The sequence below is a fragment of the Leopardus geoffroyi genome, chromosome D2, assembly GCF_018350155.1.
Source record: "Leopardus geoffroyi isolate Oge1 chromosome D2, O.geoffroyi_Oge1_pat1.0, whole genome shotgun sequence".
In the NCBI taxonomy this organism is placed as follows: domain Eukaryota; kingdom Metazoa; phylum Chordata; class Mammalia; order Carnivora; family Felidae; genus Leopardus; species Leopardus geoffroyi.
The window spans coordinates 30,897,330-30,917,273 of record NC_059334.1 but is presented as its reverse complement, the minus strand read 5'-3'; the positions used below and the strand labels follow the sequence as shown (position 1 = coordinate 30,917,273).

At 51.8% G+C, this 19,944-nt stretch overlaps 1 protein-coding gene across 2 annotated transcripts in view; it reads right to left on the bottom strand.

Moving 5' to 3' along the window:
* The window catches only part of HK1 (hexokinase 1), a 124,617-nt gene that overhangs the window by 7,406 nt on the left and 97,267 nt on the right, over positions 1-19,944 (bottom strand). For both annotated transcript variants that reach the window (XM_045437646.1, XM_045437645.1), the window contains 8 exons: positions 15,308-15,463; positions 12,626-12,859; positions 10,191-10,495; positions 8,643-8,791; positions 8,205-8,324; positions 6,733-6,828; positions 4,969-5,068; positions 1,750-1,933 (listed from right to left, as the gene is read on the bottom strand). In XM_045437646.1, coding sequence (XP_045293602.1) covers positions 1,750-1,933; positions 4,969-5,068; positions 6,733-6,828; positions 8,205-8,324; positions 8,643-8,791; positions 10,191-10,495; positions 12,626-12,859; positions 15,308-15,463 — 1,344 coding nt within the window. The remainder of the gene's footprint in view (positions 1-1,749; positions 1,934-4,968; positions 5,069-6,732; positions 6,829-8,204; positions 8,325-8,642; positions 8,792-10,190; positions 10,496-12,625; positions 12,860-15,307; positions 15,464-19,944) is intronic.

Genomic DNA, 19,944 nt, shown 5'->3' with positions numbered 1-19,944 from the left:
CAGGGTCTGCAGCGAAAGCCTGGAGAGGCTGGAGTATGTGTCCTGCTCAACTTTGAGGCCCAGGGCCTAGCACAGCCCAGTGCTATGCTCTCAGTCAAGTGCTCCATAAATATCTGCAGAATAAGCAACCAACTGGTCTGAGTCTTAAAGGGACAAGAAGACAATGAAGGGAAAATTCCTACTAGATTTTTGGAAGGTTTTGAAAAAGCCCAGAGTACCAGTCAAGCCCCCAGCACAGGGATGAAGCCACACACGGGCTGGAGGGCTCAAACAGCTACCGTACCCCTGAGGGCAACCTGTTCCTGGGGCTTTTAACTCCAGCTCTCGCCATGCTCAAGAGCCTCAGAAATGACAAGGGATTTAATGTTTATTTATTGACTTTGGGGTGGGCAGAGAGAGAGGGAGAGAGAATCCCAAGCAGGCTCCGTGCTGACATGTAGCACCCAAAGCGGGGCTCAAACTCATGAACCGTGAGATCATGACCTGAGTTGAAATCAAGAGTCAGACGCTTCACCAACTGAGCCACCCAGGTGCCCCGAAATGACAAGGGATTTAAATGCTTCCATGGCACATGCCCAGTCCCAGTGTCCCCAGACTGGGAAGAGTCCACTGGGTCCTCCGAAAGATTTCAGGTGGTTCGCAGAAAAAACATGATTGCACTGTTATGATCAATTTCCATCCAGTCCTTCTCACACCATCCAGAATGCCATCTCAGTACAGGCTGACGAGGCTTTAACCCCTTCCATCACCTGCTACTTCCCAGCTACCAAAGGGGGGGGGGGGGTCTTCGTTTAGACTCTTTGGTAGGAAACGGGAGCTAGACTCGAATGATGCTGACCTTCCCTAGATTCACTTTATGATTATCATCTATGATATCGCTCGTGTTCCCTTCTTTCTCTGGTTAAACTTACATTAAAAATATAAGCTGACTTAAAGAAAAACATTAAGTAAATAACAGCACAGGTGGTATTTGGAAAAAGCAAGAATCTTGAGGGTAGCTGGAGAACAGCTCCTATTTGGGAGGTGCTGCCCCCTCCCCCCCCGCCCCCCCCCCCCCCCCCCTCCACCATTCCTTCTGTCTGCTCCTGGGGACACGGCTCGGACCAAGTCAATCCTGGTGATGGCAGAGGATGGCCTGAGTCCTGGGAGCCTGAGACAAGGAGTCATCTGTGTCTACGCAGGGAGGACAGACACTGCCATCTCAGGGACAGTCTCTGGGACCCAAGCTCCAAACAGCCACGAGGCAGTGCAGGAGGCTGGGGGAGGATGAACAGAGCCGAAGCCCCTCACCCCCACTGGCCACATCCTAATTTACCTTGACCTTTGACAACTGCAGGTCAAGTGTGTTTTACTTCCACTAAATAAAGCAAAACCCTGCTGACCAAGAGGTTTCTATTAGTCTGCTGGGGAAGAAACACAGAGCAACGGGAAGGCCAGAATGTTGCAGGATGAACATGATTGCTGAGGGAAGCGGTGTGGCCGCTGCCACCTCGTCCTCTGGGCGTACTCGGGCAGAGGCGGCACGACACCAGGACGTCAACCTGGGCCCACTCGTATCATGGCGGCGGCCCGTCCTCCTGGTTCTCTGCTCTCCTTGAACCAAAAGCAAAGGTCAGGAGGGAATCTGAGGAACTAGTCTCCACGCCTCTGTCCCAGACTCCTCTCCTACTAGAAACTTCTTCCACTGTAACAGACCGAATGCAGCCTCATGCCCTCACCGTCCCTTCTTCCTCTACCAAGCACCATTACCTTTGTTTTCCAGCGTTTAGAGAATATTCATCCACCAGTCTGTCATAGAGAGTTCTGATGTCATCGAGACACCCGTTGTCCCCAAAGGCACCCCACTCCATGTTGATGCACATTCGCCCCTCGTCCCCCTCCAGCATCTCGACATTCTTCATTTCTTCCATGTAGCAGGCGTTGCTGCCGGTCCCTGCAACACACAAGGAGGGGGATGAATGGCTGTGCCACCGTGCCCGGGGAGGCGGGGAGGCGGGGAGGCAGGGAGGCAGGGAGGCTCCGGGGCCTGGGGCTCCCCAGGTACGGGATACATTTTTGAGACGAATAAAGCAACAGCTTCGCTTTCCTCAGGTTTTTCAGGGAAACCTCAAAATACAAAAGGAGAGTCAGAGAGCATCCGATTAGACGTCAACATCAAGAGCCTCGTGTGTTTACCTGCCCGGGCAGGGCCATATATACCTTAATGGCAGACGGTGTTCCAACAGGGCCCTGTGTCTTCAACGGCAAAAGTTTAGGCAATATTCAGGTTGGAGGGACATTGCCTTCTCTCTCCTCTCCACACACACAACTGTGTACACACATGCATGTATGTAAAATATTACACTGGAGGTCGTCTACTATCATCCATGGAAGTCTGCTTATCTTTACTGATCAACCATGGTCACGGGCTATGCCTGCCCAGTCCACCCTCCCGTGCGTACCAGAATGAAGCCCACAGTTGGTTCAGGGAAGGCCAGCATCCTCAGCATGTCAGTGGCACCTTTCTAAAGGTGACACCATTTCAGTGTCACGGCCCTCTTTGAAAATCAGAGGGTTCTTCTGAGAAAAGGAACACTTCTCCAGACGCACACATTCTGCATGCACACAATCTGACTGACATACAGTTTCCAGAGGCTCTGAGCCTCTGGTCTCCATCCCTGAACTCCCCACAACAGGGCTACTGAGGCTGTGGCCCCGCAAAGACCGGGGTGACACCACAAAGGGTTTGCGGGTCTCGCCCATGAGGAATTAAGTGTAGAAACAGAGAGGAAGACTTCTAAAATTTTCACAGCAGGGGCGCCCGGGTGGCTCAGTCAGTTAAGCGTCCGACTTTAGCTCAGGTCATGATCTCGCAGTTTGTGGGTTCGAGCCCCACATCGGGCTCTGTGCTAACAGCTCAGTGCCTGGAACCTGCTTCAGATTCTGTGTCCCTCTCTCTCTGCCCACCCCTGCTCACGCTCTCTCTCTCACTCAAAACTAAGCATTTTTTAAAAATTCCTTAAAATTTTCACAGCAATTTCAAGTGCCATGACATCCAAGCCTGTGGTCATTGGCCTTGTCTCAGTGAACGGACTAGAAATTTTATTTTATTTACTTTATTTTTTCATGTTTTTATTTATTTTTCAAAGAGAGAGAGAGAGGCAGAGTGCGAGCGGGGGAAGGGCAGAGAGAGGGAAACACAGAATCCGAAGCAGGTTCCAGGCTCTGAGCTGTCAGCATACAGCACAACGCAGGTCTCGAACTCATGAACCCTGACATCATGACCTGAGCCAAAGTCACTGAGCCACCCAGGTACACCCCGCCCGCACTAGAAATTTTAAAACCAACCAACTAACCAAGGAATACTTCCCACAGACACTTTCATATGCACGTCTGATCACCTGGGGAGCCTGTTAAGATGCAGATTCTGATTCAGAAGGTGGGGCCTGAGACTCTGCATTTCTAACACGCCCCGCCCACAGGCGACGCTGCTGCTGCTGCTGCTGCTGCTGCTGCTGCTGCTGCTGGCTCGAGGTCCACACTTTCCATCACAAGTGCCACCAGAGTGCCACCAACCCATCCTAGGTGGGATGCAGACGGACCTTCGACACCCTTGGGGGACACAAGGCCATTCCCACTGGCTAGATCAAAAGGGCTTTGATTGTTTTCATTCCCCTTTAAAGAAACGAGTAGAATTCGCAGATGCTTCTCCCTGGGTAACTGGATTATTCTTAGGTTTTGTTTTCTCTGTGCCCCTTCACCGCAAAGTAGGAAACTGAGAGAAGAGAAGCCCCAGAAATGGCAAGGGGTGCACAGAAAGCCAAAACACATAAATCATACTTCTCGCCAGTGGGTGTCGGAAGACATCGATGGATGAAGAGAGAAAAAAGCAGGTGTGAATGAATGCAGCTGGAGCCGTGGAGAACCTCCACCAGCTCGCTCTGGTGCCAGAAACGGCTAATCGGTGGCCCTGAACTGGGCAGGAAGGCCAGGCCCGGCCGGACAGTGGGAATGTGCTGTGTCACTCTGGATTTACAAGGCACACCTAAGCCCATTCGTAAGCAGAAGAGCAGAGCTGCGTGGGGAAAGAGAGGTCTGCGAAAGAAAGGAAGAAGCAACAGAGCTCCGGAGCCGGGCCCCCACAACCTTTCCCCTGCAGCTCCTCCCTGGTTTTCTGAATTTCCTCTGGAGCCAAAAATGGCTTCACAAACGAAAAGGTCTTCGGGCACCAAGAAGGCAGCCTGTGGGGGCCTTATCCCAATCTCCCAGACACTTGGCACCCAGTCTGCACCACGGGGCTGCCTGCCACCCCTCCTTGTCCGGGTGGGGCCCGCATCAGTTGGCCAAGAAGCAGGGCCTTCCAGCATCCTGACGCCAGGAGCAGGCTCAAGTGGACAACTGGTCTTCTCTCTCGCAGCGCAAATCAACATGCTTCAGGAACGATGTGCTCTCAAGCCCGGGCCCCTGACGTGTTTGGACTATAAGGGAACAGCACCCTCTCTGCCGCCCACTGAAGTGGCTGGCATTGCTCACAAACAGTGGCTGCCAAAAGCAAAATGGTGCCCAAGGCTCCTCTCTGGCCCTTTCCCACAGTCAGGGGAGAAGGAGGGCTCTGTTGTCTTCCCAATGGCGGGCCCCGACCCCACAGCACCCACCTGCTGGCCCTCTGTACACGCCCGGCATTGCCCTGATGGCCAGGCCAGCCCCGGTGTTCCCACCCTGTCCACCCAAGCCATGTGAGCCATTCAGAGCCTCGTTCCCGGAGAGCTCCGTTCCTGAGCTGAGTCTGGTCATAGCCTTGGGGTGAGTGTTGGGGAGCAGAAAGTCCCCTGGAGAGCTCTGTGACATTGGTCCAAACTCTGAAGGTGGCACGGAGACAACAGTGACAGATAGTGTCCCACGCAGGGACTAAGCTGCTGGCTCAAGGTCCCACAGAACAGGAAAACCCAGCCGTCCCTGCCCCAGAGACAGACTTTCTGGGACACCCACCTACGATGAGTCCAACCTCGCAGGTAGGCTCTTCATAAGCACAGGTCATCATGGTGCCCACCGTGTCATTGACCACAGCCACCACGTCCAGGTCAAATTCCTTCGGAAAGAAAGGGACACAGCTTTAGGGGAGGGACAGCGCTGCCTGATGCATCCTCCAGAAGAGTTTCCTTACCAGCCTTTAAAAAGGTAATTAAATGTTGACTAAACACCTACTATTAGTGCTGTATCTGAAATCTGAGATCTAAAGAAAGTATTCTCCCCATTTCACAGATGATGCTGAGTACTGGCGAGGCAGCCTGGAGGGAACTGCCGTGTGGGGGAAAAGCCAAGCGACGGTGGCCAAATAGCTCTCTCTGTCCTAGGAGTGTAGAGGGTTACAGTCTTTCAGAAGGCAAAACAGAAACACCAAATCCATTTCTCAGAATCTGTCCTTCAGATAGAGCCATGCAGGTACCCAAAGATACCGCATGACTTACACGGGCCCAAGAGAAACCATCTAAATACAGAATCGAAAGGGGCGACATAAAACACGGGTTCTAGCAAACACCGGCATCCTGTGCGGCCAAGGAAAAGAATGGGGTTGGTCTCTAGGTAGTGACAGGAAAAGATGCCTGTTTCCTATCAGAGGAAATACGCAGGTTGTATATACAGCAGGATTCCCATTACAAAATGTGTGTGTGGTGACATACGCACAGAAAGTAAACTGCAAGAATGCCGACACTCGGGGCTGTGAAATGGGCCCAAGTAGGCCATCAGGTTTCTCTCCAAAGGGATATAGGCTGTCTAGCATATTCTGCCAGGTGTGACCAATCCCTCTTTCAAAAAGCCATTCACGCCAGCCTTCCCCACCACCTGGTCATTTGTCTGCTCTTTTGAACTAAAGTAAGCAAGCCAGGGGGCGCCTGTGTGGCTCAGTCGGTTAAGCGTCCGACTTTAGCTCAGGTCATGATCTCGCGGTTTGTGACTTCGAGCCCCGCGTCCGGCTCTGTGCTTGATGTCTCAGAGCCTGGAGCCCGCTTTTCAGATTCTGTGTCTCCCTCTCTCTCTGCCCCTCCCCCACTCGTGCTCTCTTTCTCTCTCTCTCAAAAAATAAACATTAAAAAAAAAAATTTTAAGTTAGTTATTTGACTAATCCCTTCATTAATGAGTTCATCTCTAGAATTCTTCATTTTCTGTTTTGCCAGTGTTCTCCAGCCAAAGAGCAGAGACACGCCTACAGGCAAACAAAGCTGGGTACATCAACTGCTTGCAACACGGGCGGCACGTCTTGTGGAGCATCTCAGAACCAGCTAGAAAGCATTCACGGCAGACAGGACTCAAGCCCAGGTTGGGGGCTTTCGGGAGGGTTCAGAGTGGGGCTGGCTCTGGATTGGATGCTGTCTGGAAGCAAGGCGATTCTGGGTGTGTGCGGAGTTCTGACATGGGTATAGACTCGTCTTATTCTTGTGTAATTCCGTCACAGTCATGGAGTGAAACCTCGTGTCCAACAGGAGGGCGCCAAGGCTGACTGACAGCACCAGGCTGGGCCCAGCTGCTTTTCTCTTTTCCAAGCTGTAGGAGGATCGTGATTTCACCTTTCTTGGACTACCCTTCAACAACACAAAACCGTTCACCTCCGCTTTACTGCTGACAGTGTGGGGAATTTCTAACCCAGGTCACACGCTTCTGCATTGTTTGAATTCTTTACGACAAGCAAGTACAATTTTTATAACCCCCAAAAAACAGTGAAGATTTTTTTTTAAACATCCTTTTAATAGTTACCTCTCTCCTTTTGATCGCATCCCTTAGTAAGGTTGCTACATCGTGCCCCACACAGTCGGTTGCCTTAAAACCCTTCGTCCAGGTGATCAAGATTCCCTGAAACAGGAGAGGCACCAGGAGAATCCTGTGTAATTAGCCCGTCTGAGTAGGATATAAAATTTCACTCCCTCCCTCCCGACTAAGTATCTCCTGAGTATAGTGACACTATGCTAGGACATCTGAGGCACAAAGCAGTAAAACACAGGCAGTCCTCCACAGGCCCGCCCTCTCCTAACCATCCCCACGGCGGTCTGGTTTATAATCCTCATTTCACAGATGGAGAAACTGAGGCATAGAAGGATAACGGTGCAGCCTCTGGTATAACCAACTAGTTCCCTTAAAGAACAGTTTGCCGACAACATAAGTGGAGAAATGCAAATTTTCAGTGACCCTGTTACTGCCTAAAGTAAACTTCAGGTTTGAATGAAGCTATACTTCTGCTGGGTGTGTGCTCGGTACGATGAATATGGGTGACGGTGGAAGTGAATTCCTTAAAAAAACATCAGACCTTTAAAAGCTGCAAAGCACAAGTTTATATGGATCTAACTGCTGAGATCTAAACGAGCTCAAGAGGAAAAAGCCCCAAGTCAGCACAGGGACTTGATTAACTGGCTTCCAGAGGCAGGTGGCCTTCCCTGGCTTCCCTCGTGTTGCCAATCGCCAATTGTAGGCCGTAAACCCTGGCCTCAGGCTCTGTGTGATCTGATGCTCCCTCTAGGGCTTCCTCCCTGGCCATACCCGCACCTGTGACTCTAGGAGGCCCCCGTGGCTCCTCCAGCATGACTGGCTGGGTCCTGCCTCTGTGACTGCACACTCAGTTCCCTCTGCACCAGGTACCCCCTCCCCACCCAGCCCAGTGCTAAGAGGCAGGCGGAAGGCTGGGGTTCCATTAGGCTGTTGGTTCCCTGAGGATGGGAACTGTCACCTTCTGCTCTGTACCCAGCATTTAGTTAGTACTCAGCAGGTGCTCAAGCCCTGACCTTGGACCCTGTTTCATCCCATTTACTGAACAAACATTTATTAAGTATTTCCTCCGATAGAACTCTGTGCCAGGGCACGGGGGTCCTTGCTTAAGGAGCACCCGACATAGCAGAAAAGAAAGACGCAATCCGTAATAATTATGAGAAAAGTACTATCATCGAGGCAACATTCAAAGGATGAGGGAACACTGAGGAGGGTGAGACATTTTTGCCTGGAGGACCAGGAGGCTTTCACAAGGTGGGGGGGGGGGGGACTCGCTCCACATGATAAAAGATGAGTAGAGTCTCAAGATGAACTAGAGGGCGTGACGTAAAGCCTGGGCCAACCCGCTGTGACATGTGAGCCGTTCCCAACATCGAGGGGACAGTGAGCCTGGAGAAAGCCTCAAGAGCCAGCCCACACTGGCTACAGGGTGGTCAGCGCCTCCCTGCTCCTACAGGGAAGAGACTTACCGCATCCAAGCTCGTCTGCTTGCAGGGGAATGAGAACGTGAAGCCGAGAGGCATTCTGGGGCCTTTGATCCCCATGTAGTCCAGGAAGTCGGAGATGCAGGAGACGATGTGGTCAAACAGCTTTAGAAGAAAAGAAGGGATTACCCGAGCTCTCTGGTTTCATGCTTTCGGTGCACATGTACAAGTGCACGTTTGCACACATACACACGCACGCACGCACACACCCTCCCGACACATGCAGAGCAAGTACCCCTCCAGGAACTTCGCAGTCCCCTGAACAGCACAAGCCCAGCATTGCCGAAAGTGCCTGATGCTTCCCGGCTACCAGGATACAACTGTAGAGCTACACGTGCCATGTGGCAGGTTCTGGGGACCGCCAATGCCACTGGCCGGGTGACACGCAGGTGCCACTGTGGTAGAAAAGCAAAACCGTCTCACCTCTTCCCCAGTGCCCTGCATGATTTCAATGGGAATGGCATAGATCTTGTTGTGCATTTCCACTGTTCTCTTTTTCCCACTGCGGATTTTCACCAGTAAGACACGGAAATTCGTTCCTCCAAGATCAAGGGCCAAGAAGTCACCATGCTCTATTACGGCCAAGAACATAAAGAACATCAAAAACAGCTAAGTGCCTCTTGGCAGCCAGTAACCCAAAGACTCGAGACTTTCGGGGTGGGGGGAGGGCTACATTAAATACGGGGGAGAAGCTGTAAATCCTCCCTCTGGCACATCGCTCAGGCTCAGGGAGGGGCGGGCACTAACTCACTGCCCACCACAACCTTGGAGCCGCGCTAGAAGGACGAGAGACCCATGGATGAACCACCTGTCACAATAAACAAACAGAATTCTCCAGGGTTACTGAAAAGCTTGGCAACGATGACGCGATTTGAGGAAAGCTCGTACAAAAACTAGCAATTTACATCGGTGTGTAGAGGGTTTGCAAAAATGTGCACAGTCATTCTCTTCCCTGTGCTTTTCCTCTGCAAAGTGACTTTGCAGCCCTTCCCATCAAAAGATGGGAGTCTATTTCTGCTCCCCTGGGCTCTGGCCCAGCCTTATGACTGGCTTTGGCCGACAGAGTGTGGCAGAGGCGAAACGGAGCCAGTCCCAGCCTCGGCCTCCAAGAGGCTTTGAAGTCGGTCCTCTCTTTCACAGCCCCTGCTGCTACCACTCGAACAAGCCCGGTGGCCTGCCGGAGGATGAGACACGTGGCCAGGTACGGCTGTGCTCCAGCTGACTGCCAACGGTCGGACACGGGAGGGAGGCCTCTGAGCTGACCCACCAGTGACTACAGACTCATGAATGAGTCCAACAGAGACCAGCTGAGCCTGGCCCAGAGGAGCAACAATCGGTGGTTGGTATTTTAAGCCTCTAGGTTTGAGGGTGGTTTATAAAGCAATACTATAATGCCATAACAAGGAACTTATACGTAGGACCTAATTCTTATCACAAATACGCATTATTTCCAGGACGCACCCGAGAAGCCCCTCAGAGTCTCCACAGGGCTCAGCCCCAACTCAGGACCGGCAAGGTCGGGTCAAGGGTTAGATTCTGTTCTCCAACCTGCCTGGGTGTGCAAAGCCCCAGGCCTCTGTCTGCCCCCAGCACACCGTGTCAGGACTTAGGAAGGGTGCGCCGGGTACCTTTCCTTCCGCGGCTTAACCTGTGTGCGAGAGAACCCACAGCAATCTCGGTGCTGTGGGAGAGGCCCGGTTTTGTTCTTTAAAGAACACTTTCTAATTGCGAGCCGGACTGTGGTTTTCGAGATGGTGCCTGCCTGGGAGGCCAGATCCAGGGAGAGTTAACTGCCCTGAGTCACACACGGGGCAAGTCGGTGGTAAAAATGGAAGACAGAGGTTCTGAGTGAGTTTTCCAGCTCTTGCCAAAATAAACACAACCACTGGAGAGGCCAACCTCCCTCCGCCCCACTCGGTCACTGGTAGGAGAAGCAGGAGGGGTATGCTGGTCCCCAGAAGAGGCCCTCACCGGTCCCGTCTGGAGTGCTCCGGACGAAGGAGGGCAGCATCTTGACGACGGCCTTTTCGTGCGTCTGTTTCCTCAGGCCCATGTCCATCTCGGCCCGCATTCTCTTCTTCACCTCCAGCAGCATATCCTTGGTGAGGCGGAAGTGGGCCAGGGTCTCCTCGATCTGCCGGTGCTGCTCGGCCAGGCGGTAGGCCACCGCGGTAACCATGGCGGCCCCCTTGCCGCTGCCGCTCTCCGAGAGGAGGAAGCGCACATCGGAGTCGGGCACCAAGCGCCTCAGAGTCTTGTGGAAACGTCGTGAATACCTGGGGGGGGGGGGGGGGGGGGGGCGGGAGGAGGGGGGCGTGCCGCAATAGTTAGACTGCGCCATCTGTCAGGGACCTCTGTTTCCCCTTCCTTTCCCACACCTTAATTCCGTTTTTCTAGAACTGATTTGCTCATGCCCCAAGTCATACACATGCACTGTAGAAAAGCTCTGGCAAATGCAGAGGAGTAAGAAGGAAAAATGAAATAGTCACACGCAGAAACGAGGACTCTCATTATCAGCCCAGTGTTTGGGAATCAGGTGCATCAGGAGACAAGGGTGAGCTCTCCAACTTCCACCTCAGGTGACCTTGGGCCTGTGACTTCACCCTGGAGTCCAGGAGGACTGACACTATCTCCAGACAGTGGTGGGGTAGGCACTGACTGACTTTGTCAACAGCTCAGACTGGTTACTGGCGCTGGGGACAAGCTCCACAATCACTCATAATCACTCTTGGTTTTTTTTTATTTTCACCTGCCCTTTCCCTCTGCCCCCAAGGGTCTGGACATTCTCTATTGGCTAGAGGAGGACTTTAGGACAGGACTCAATGAGACACAGAGCCTCCGCAAAATTTATGGTCGGTCGTCAGGATGGAAGGCTGCCTGCCAAGGGAAACAGGGAAACCAGAACCCCAAATATTAGCAGTGATCAATGCCAGGGGGCAGGACTAAACGTAACTTCTACTCTCTTTGTCATTTTGTGAACTATCTAACATTTCTGTGTACCAAATAGACGATACTCCTAAAACAAAACGCATTTAATCAACATTATCGTTTAAAAGGTGACCCTGGGGGCGCCTGGGTGGCTCAGTCGGTTAAGCGTCTGACTTCAGCTCAGGTCATGATCTCACGGTCGTGAGTTCGAGCCCTGCGTCGGGCTCCGTGCTGACCGCTCAGAGCCTGGAGCCTGTTTCGGATTCTGTGTCTCCCTCTTTCTCTCTGACCCTCCCCCCTTTCATGCTCTCTCTCTGTCTCAAAAAATAAATAAACATTAAAAGAAAAAAAAGTAAAAGGTGACCCTGTCAGTGACGAGTTCTGGGGGTGGCTGGTGGGGCTGGTCATCCAATAGTGGGAATGTACTTAACACTTCTGAACTGTACGCTCAAAAGCGGTTAAGATAGTAAATTCTAGATTGTGTATTTTCCCACGATTAAAAACAAATGTTTTTAATGTGATGTTACAAATCCCTAAGCTTTCTTGTCCATACATTTGCCGAGAAACCACCCACCCCCCCCGAAAATGATAGCTAGCTCCATTATCGAAAATTTTACAAATACTTTAAAAATACGAAGGAATAAAATTACGAACCTAACGGACAATAGCATCTGACTAGCTCAAACCCTGCCCCCTCGTGACAATGATTTCCATTTAAGTCAACGTTTATTATTCAACGCCCGCTAGAACTGGAGTGAGGGCGTCACAAGGCCACTCTATGTACACTTCGTATATATGGTGGCCAAGTACCTGAGGTCCTGCGCGAAACTCACGTCAAAGGGAGCTGTTGTTAAAAGCTAGTCTATAATTATAGACGCAGAATTTCACCTTTAGCCTTTAAAAAATGTGCAAGCCGTGTTCTTGGTATCACAAAAGGCTTCTGCAGCTAAGGCGTTCACTACACCAGGAGGCAGCATGGTGACTGCCCCTCACCGTCAACAGGGGCCATTTACAACTTCTAGCTCCCTCCGGCTCTCCGCTCTCAGATGCAAAATGTCAACAAGCTGCCCGTTTAAAAAAGGCACGTCTGAGGGGCGGGGAGCCTTTCACAGGAACCTCTAAAACAAGAATGTGGGCATTGCACCCTTGACCCGAGCTACAGTGAGGATGAAGGTTGTTGACGAAATATGAGTAAGCAAGAGGATTTAGGATACAGACATGTTCCACCCAGCGCTCCTGGCAGCTACAGAAATCCCCAAAAAGACTTATGAAATGAGACTTGACAGTCCAGAAGCAATACCAGGAGAACGGGCTGAGGGCCAGATACTTCTCAAGTGGGCAATTCTGACCTTTCTGCCCAGAACTAGATACACTCTTGTATGCCAAAAACCTTCACTGGGTGCAAAAGTCTGACCTTTGGAGGAGGTCCGTAGCCCAGATGGGCACTGAGCACCAATGATAGCAAAGGGCAGACTCACTGTGGGTGCGTCTTGTAAAGAGACCCGTCGACACCAACCGTGGTCCGCAGCCTGGGTGTGCCCTTGTTATCTCGAAGGCGGTTCAAGATGGCGCCCAGCGTTGCAGCCACCAGGTTGGCAGAGCGAAATGAGACAATGGTACACACGTGCTGGACTGAAATACAGTCGTCATCAGATGGCTCCACTCCCAGGCGGGTCAGGATTTCTTTGGCATTGTGGAGGCCTTCCTTATTCCTGTGAGGTCAGAGGCCAATTAACCGTGGGTTAAGGACCACATCAGGCAGTGCAAAGCACTGAGGTTCAAAAGTGCTGGAAAGGTGAGGGGCGCCTGGGGGGCTCAGTCAGTTAAGCGTCTGACGTTGGCTCAGGTCATGATCTCACAGCTCGTGAGTCTGGGCCCCGCTCTGTCAGCACAGAGCCAGGAGCCTGCTTTGGATTCTGTCTTGCTCTCTCTCTGCCCCTCCCCCACTCGTGCCCACTCTCTCTCTCTCTCTTCAGATTCTTTGTCTCCCTCTCTCTCTGTACCCACCCCCACCTCGTGCGTGTGCCCGCTCTCTCTCTCTCTCTCTCTCTCTCAAAAATAAGCATTAAAAAAAATTTAAAGAAAAAAAAAGTTGTATGGTATGGAATTAAGACATCAAATGCCTGAGAACAGGAGGAGGAGTCTACTCTGTAAGAAATACCAGGTAACAGGAGAAAAAATAGTAGTAGGCCGGGTTATGACACGCCGGGCACACGGAGAGAGGTGGAGAGGCGAGACATAGCTGCCCACCCCGGAGCTCAGTGCTTAAGAGACCCAGGGAGACCGCCGGCGCTTGGGGTCTGTGAGTTGCCCTGGGATGCTTACACTCCCTTGAGGTTTTCCAGTCAAGTTTTAATTTTCTATGTACATGTTTTGTTATCTTTTGTTAGATTCGTTCTGAGGTACTTTATAATTTTTTTACTCTTACAGACGACATGGTGTAGATGGCATAAATTCACGTGTATATATCTTCTGTTCACTTTAACGTACCATAGTAACGTAAGATGTTAATATGGGGGAAACTCAGGCAGCGATATGGGCAAACACTCAGCACCGTCTCTGCAATATTTCTGTAAGTCTAAAACTATTCTAAAATAAAAGGGTTATTTAACATTTTAATTATTGCCAATATATAGAAATATAATTGACTTTGGCATCTCCTCTCCAGACGATTCCCTTACCTTTCATTATTCTATTCACTCCTCTAGATATTTTTGGTGTTCCATACACACAATTAACATCTGCAAATAATGATACTTTCACTTCCTCTTTTTTTTATTCTTAAGCCTTTAATTTTTCTTTCTTTTCTTTTTTCTTTTTCAACACTGGCTACGACTCCAGACAATGCTAAATAAAAATGGGGGATCCTCTCTTACTCCCGATTTTAAAGAGAAGGCTTTGAACGTCTGTCTGCCCTGGTAGGATGCTTAGGTTTTGTTGAGAAAGCCTTTATTCCAATACACACGCTTTCCTGAGCTAGATCAAGTGGGCTTTTGTTTCGTGGTAACCAGTGGGCCAACACCAGAAGCAGGCCAAAAGGAAGGTAGGCATTTCCTGACTCTGTCGATGACTTTGAAGGCATGCCATGAGCCTCCTGCCCCCTCCCTTCTCAGTAGCCAGCCCGGAGGCCGGAGGAGAGAGGTGGCTGGCAACTCAGTATCATGGCGCCCCGCTGACACCAGCTCTCCCCTGGTAGTTCCCGAAGGAGAGCGATCCTCAGGTAAATGCCCGTACATGGATGTGGCAGAGGAGTATGTCCACATAAACCCCGTCCCATCTCCTCAGCCTCCTTCTCTACCTGCAGACAGCTCATAGGCATCTCCTCCCAGGAGCCAGAGCTAGGAAGCCACTGGTTCGATCGGAGTCTCCAGGACCACCGCAGGGCGGTGGCAATGACAGCTTCGTACAGAGATGAAAGGACTTCTCCAGCACCAAGCTAGCCCTATCTTTCAGCAGGTGGCCTCTCACCTGGCTACATGTCTCCGAACCAGGAACAGAGCCTGGTGGCACACGGAGGCCGGCCACAAGAAAGGAGTCCTTCAGACTTGGAGGTGCCCAACCACATCAAACGGCTGTGGGATCAAGTTTACCCTCTTCCCTCTCAGGGTGAAGGCCCGCAAGTAACAGTCAAGGCAGAGAAATCCGGGTTTCTCAGGTTGAGGCCGAAAGGTAGCAGTCAGGTTTCTGGCTGGACTCCTTCCTCCCATGTCGATCTGCCCTGTCTCAGCTGTTAATCGATGTTTCCCCAGCTTGTGCCAGGGAACATGTCTGGCGGTTAACAGGTGAGAGAATTGGGGGGAGTAGTGGGAGGGCATTTCAGGCATAAAAGAAGTTTGGGAAATTATAAGTTAGCCAAAGTGAACTGGGCTCTCTTTACCATGCTAATGAGTACTGTAAATCTCTAAATGGAGGATTTAGTAATTCCTGATTCTTCACGGAATACCTTATCTTGAGATCCCCAGGGTTCCCTAGAACACAGTCTACAGAAGGTCCTACTGTGTGCAGGGAGGCTTCCAAGCCCAGGCCCCGGGCTCAGTGAGCATCTCATTCACCACTGGAGTCATCTACTCCCTGGACTCTAATCTCCCCTGTGTGTGCAGGTGGGGATGGGGAGGGGCTGGAGCGAAGGAAAAGAGAAAGCCTTGAGGGGCGGCACCTACTTTTCAATGGCTGACACATCACTGGTCTTGAACTTCCCCCTGGTGAGCAGCTCCGGGGTGATCCGTCCTTCAAATAAGAGGCCCTCCTTGGCCATCTTGACCAGGATCAGTCGAACCAGCTCCCCCAAGTACATGCCACTCACCATCTTCTCAAACCTGCAGGAGAAAAGTGTATGGCACCTGTCAGGTCCTTCCTACGTGGGTACCCCAGGGGCAGCTCGTGAAGAATAGGACAGACAGAGGGGAGGAGAGGGAGCCACCGCCTCGGGCTTCTGAGCTCATGGTCCCGCCGGCAGGCAAAACCACACACAACCGTGTGACTAAATGGTGACGGGACAGCAGTGGGGGAGGGGTGGCTCCTCTAGACCCCACACCTATCCCTAGGTGGACAGAGGAGGTAAGCAGGGACAGGCGGGGAAGGCTGCCTGGAGGTGAGACTGGGGATGACGAGGAGGCCCCCAGACAGAAATGAGAATATGATCATTTCTTATAAAACTCTATGCTCTGCCTTTTACTTTTTATTTTTATTTATTTGTTTTTCTTTTTTAAAGTACGCTCCACGCCCAGCACAGAACCCAACATGGGGCTCAAACCCACGACTCTGAGATCAAGACCCGAGCTGAGATCAGGAGTCAGACGCTTAAACGACGGAGCCACCCAGGCGCCCCTTTGCTATACTTTTTATTTTTAATTTAAAAAATTTGTTTAATGTTTATTTATTTTTGACACAGAGAGAGAGAGACACAGTGTCAGCAGGGGAGGGGCCGAGAGAGAGGGAGACACAGAATCCAACGCAGGCTCCAGGCTCTGAGCTGTCAGCACAGAGCCTGACGCGGGGCTCAAACTCATGAACCGTGAGATCATGACCTGAGCCGAGGTCGGACGCTCAACCGACGGAGCCACCCAGGTGCCCCTTTGCTATGCTTTTTAAAGGGTTTTCGTCTCCATCACTCCACTAGGGAGGCTCCAAGCCCTGAGAGAAGGAGGTGGCTGGGGAACATTCTCTCCATTTCCCAGCTCAGTCAGAACAGGTAAATGCCTTCTCTGAGGGAAGGCTGAGTAGACGATGGGGCTGAAACACAGCCATTTCCCATGGGACTCCTGTCACCGGCCACCTCCCTGGCATCCATGTTCCCCTTCTCTAGCCAAAAGGAGCAAAAATTTGCTTTGGGGTGCCCATTCCTCTCCCACTGACCTCACCCTAAATGCCAGGGGAGGGCTCTGAGTAGCTTAAAGCCAATCAGCTCATCCCGCTGCTCGGGCGGTGCACAGCCACAGGCCAGTCACAGAGCGAATCGCCTCTCTTGTGTCCCTGGGTGGGGTGGCACAAGGCTTGGGCTCTGTAACTGCAGCGGCCACCTTGAGCCCGACGCTGCAGAGGAGAGGCTACCACGGACCAGGGCTCCGCGCCACACCTGAGCCAGACTCAGGCCCCGAATGCTGGCTGGTCAGGGCCCAGGAGGAAGCCCTGAGCCGGACAGATCAGAGAGGCAGGTCCACGTCCAGGTGGCCTGCCTCTCCTCCGAGGGAGGCCAGCTGGCACACCCAGAGCTGGCTGTGACACAGCAAAACAATCTGCTCCGTTCAGAGCCAGGCCCGGGAGCCAGGGATGTTGCTGGGACCTGAGCGCCTGGCCCTCCCTCGCCCCGACGCGGGCGCAGAGAAACACCGCTCTCATTGTTCCTGCTCCTGACAGGACCAGACAGGACCGCCCCAGCCACAGCTGTGTCGAGGATCCCTGGCAGGACTCAGGCCTTTCTGAGGCCCGGCTGCCCAGCTGCCGCCCCAGGTACCTGTGGGAACGGCCTCTGCCCAGCCCCGAGCCGGAATCTCGAAGCAGGCAGGAGCCAGACTGCCTGGGGCTCAATCCCGGCTCGGCGGCTTCCTGTGCTACTTACTTCTTGATCCCCTCACCCAGAATATGGGGGTAACGGCAGGGCCTACCGCTAAGGCCGCTGGGCAGAGGATAGGAGTTAATATGGGCAAAGTGCTAGAATGTCTGCCCTTGCTACGCATCCCACTTTACTAAGCACTTCCCATGTAGTAACTTATTTGATCCTCACTAAAACCCTATGAGGTAGACAATATCACTATCCCTACTTTGCAGATGAGGAAGCTGAGGCATAGAGAGGTTATAAAACGTGCCCATGGTCACCGTCCCAGTTAAACACCAGAGGCTATGCTCTAACCGCTGTGCTGTTCTGCCTCTCTCATGGGCAATGTCATTTAATGTCAGCTATTACTGTCCTGCTAGCAGCCCCACCCAGCCCCACCCCCAACCCTATCTCTTTGTCTACCTTCATCAGCTCACTCCTTCCTGAGGCAGCCTGCCCCCACTGGGCAGCGTGACAACAGAAAAGGTTCCTGCCCTTAGGATGAGCCAAAATCAGCCTCCTGGCACCTTCTGCCCCTTGCTTTTCACTTCGCCCTCTGGAGACACTCACAACGATCTCCCTTTTCTACACGACGTCTCTTCCATACACGGACCCCATCATCCCCTTTTCCTAGAACCCCTGTCAGAGCAGCAAAACCAGGAAAAAGCACCTCTGATGAGCCTCGCTCAGCTCAAGCCAAAGGCGCACGGACACAGCAGGGCTCCTCAACCAACACGCTCAACATGCTCTGCTCAAGTGAAGCCAAGTAAGCAGGCAAGCCGTGATTCACCTCCTAACACTCAGTGCCCACAAACACCAAGGAGCCGCAGCCTTCCCGCCGGCCGGTGGGCACAGGCAGGGCCGACACCCACGTGGCCTGGGGACAGGCTGGCAAGGGCGGGCTGGGGGTCATGTTCACACAAGGGGAGCAAGGACTCGCATGCCGATCGGGAGCTCCCCTGGCAGCCGGGGTCCGCTCCAATGGGCCGCCCGGGACCAGAGAAGTGAGAGAGGTCTGAGGCCACGCTAAGCAGGATTAGAGCTTTGGAGAGGTTCCGTGGAGCAGGCAGAGCAACCATAAGAAAAGGTGTTTGGGGACTGACTTCACTAGCGTTCAGGTCAAAGAATTCTGCAGGTCAAACCATCCTGCTGTCATGGTCACTGCTGCTGCTGTCTTGGGGGGCATGTGGCTCCTTGCATGTTGAAGGATGTGATAAGGAATCACATAGGGCAACGGGATTCAAAATTCCAGACACGACACGGAAAAAGAAGATTAAGGAGTCCAAGAAGACAGGAGGGGATGAGACGGAGAATTAAAAATCACAGAAGGTGGGACCCAAATCTGTAGTAGGAGACAGGCATGTGACCAGAACAGGCCTAGTGTGGAAGAGTGGTAGGGAGGAAGCTGAATATCTGATCCCTTCTAGAGAGAGACCTTCTAACTCTGGGGTAAGGCTAGGGTTGCTGGGTACTCAGGGCTGTCCCCTGCTATCCTGAAAGTAGTTATCACCGGTGAAGGCAGGAGCCACAGAGCTACTGTGATGATACCCTTCCTGGCCAAATGTATACAGTTGGTACTCAGTAAACGTAAACTTCAGTCAAAATGAATGAGTGCGTATGTAGTGGTGTGGAGTCCGTCTGGGTACCGAGGGCCTTTGTACAAATCCCACACACTTACATTTTCAGCCCTGGTTAAAAAATGGAATCACCTGGAGAGCTCTTAGGCTCTCAAGGACAGGACCCGACCGGGCCCAACTGGGTCAGAATTGGGAGGAAGGCGGGTAGGGTGAGGGGATGCCGGGGCTACAATATGTTTTTTAAAGGCCTTTATGGGGGTGCCTAGTTAAGCGTCTGACTCCTGACTTGGGCTCAGGTCATGATCTCGTGGTTCATGAATTCAAGTCCAGTGTAAGGCTCTGAGCTGGTGGCAGGGAACCGGCTTGGGATTCTCTCTCTCTCTGTTTCTCTCTCTCTCTCTCTCTGCTTCTTCCCTGTGTGCATGCATGCTCTCTCTCTCCCCCAAAATAAATAAGCTTAAAATAATAATAATAATAATGATGATATTATTAATAATAATAATAATAATAAATAAAAGGCCTTTATGTAAAGGCGATGAGCAATCAGCGATGAAAAACCACTCCTCCAGACCACCACTGATGATGTTGGTCCATAAATGGTAAGAGATGAGTCTTAGATATTCTAGAAGGTCACTCTAAAAACTCAAACTTTCAAATAGGGCAGAAAACCCTAAACCTAAGCCACATCAAACCTCAAGAGTGTCTTGGGCCAGCTTGTCCTATCACACTGCCTTAATTTTCCCACCAGTCAAATGGAGCAGACACCTCTCCCTGACAAGAACCAAATTCTGGCATTTGCACAGAATAAGGAAGACTCCAAAACTTAGGCAAGGTACCTAGGAAAGAGCAAAAATTTGCTTTGGCAAAAAACTCTCTGGCCAATAGCCTATTTCCAGGAATATGTGATGTAACTCAAGACTCCATCACCTCTTTAGCATTGTTCTTAACAAGACCCGACCTATGGTGACCAGTAAACAGGGAAACACACTGGAGAAGACTGACTTCACCCCACCCTTCACTATTCCACCCAACCACCTGTTTATTCACCACCCATCTCCTCCCCATCTAGCTACCTCCCCATATACCATCCATCCATCCATCCATCCATCATCCATCCATTCTCCATTTCCCCATCCACCCCCATCCATCCTTCCATCCATTCTCTGTCTATGCATCTATCCAACCA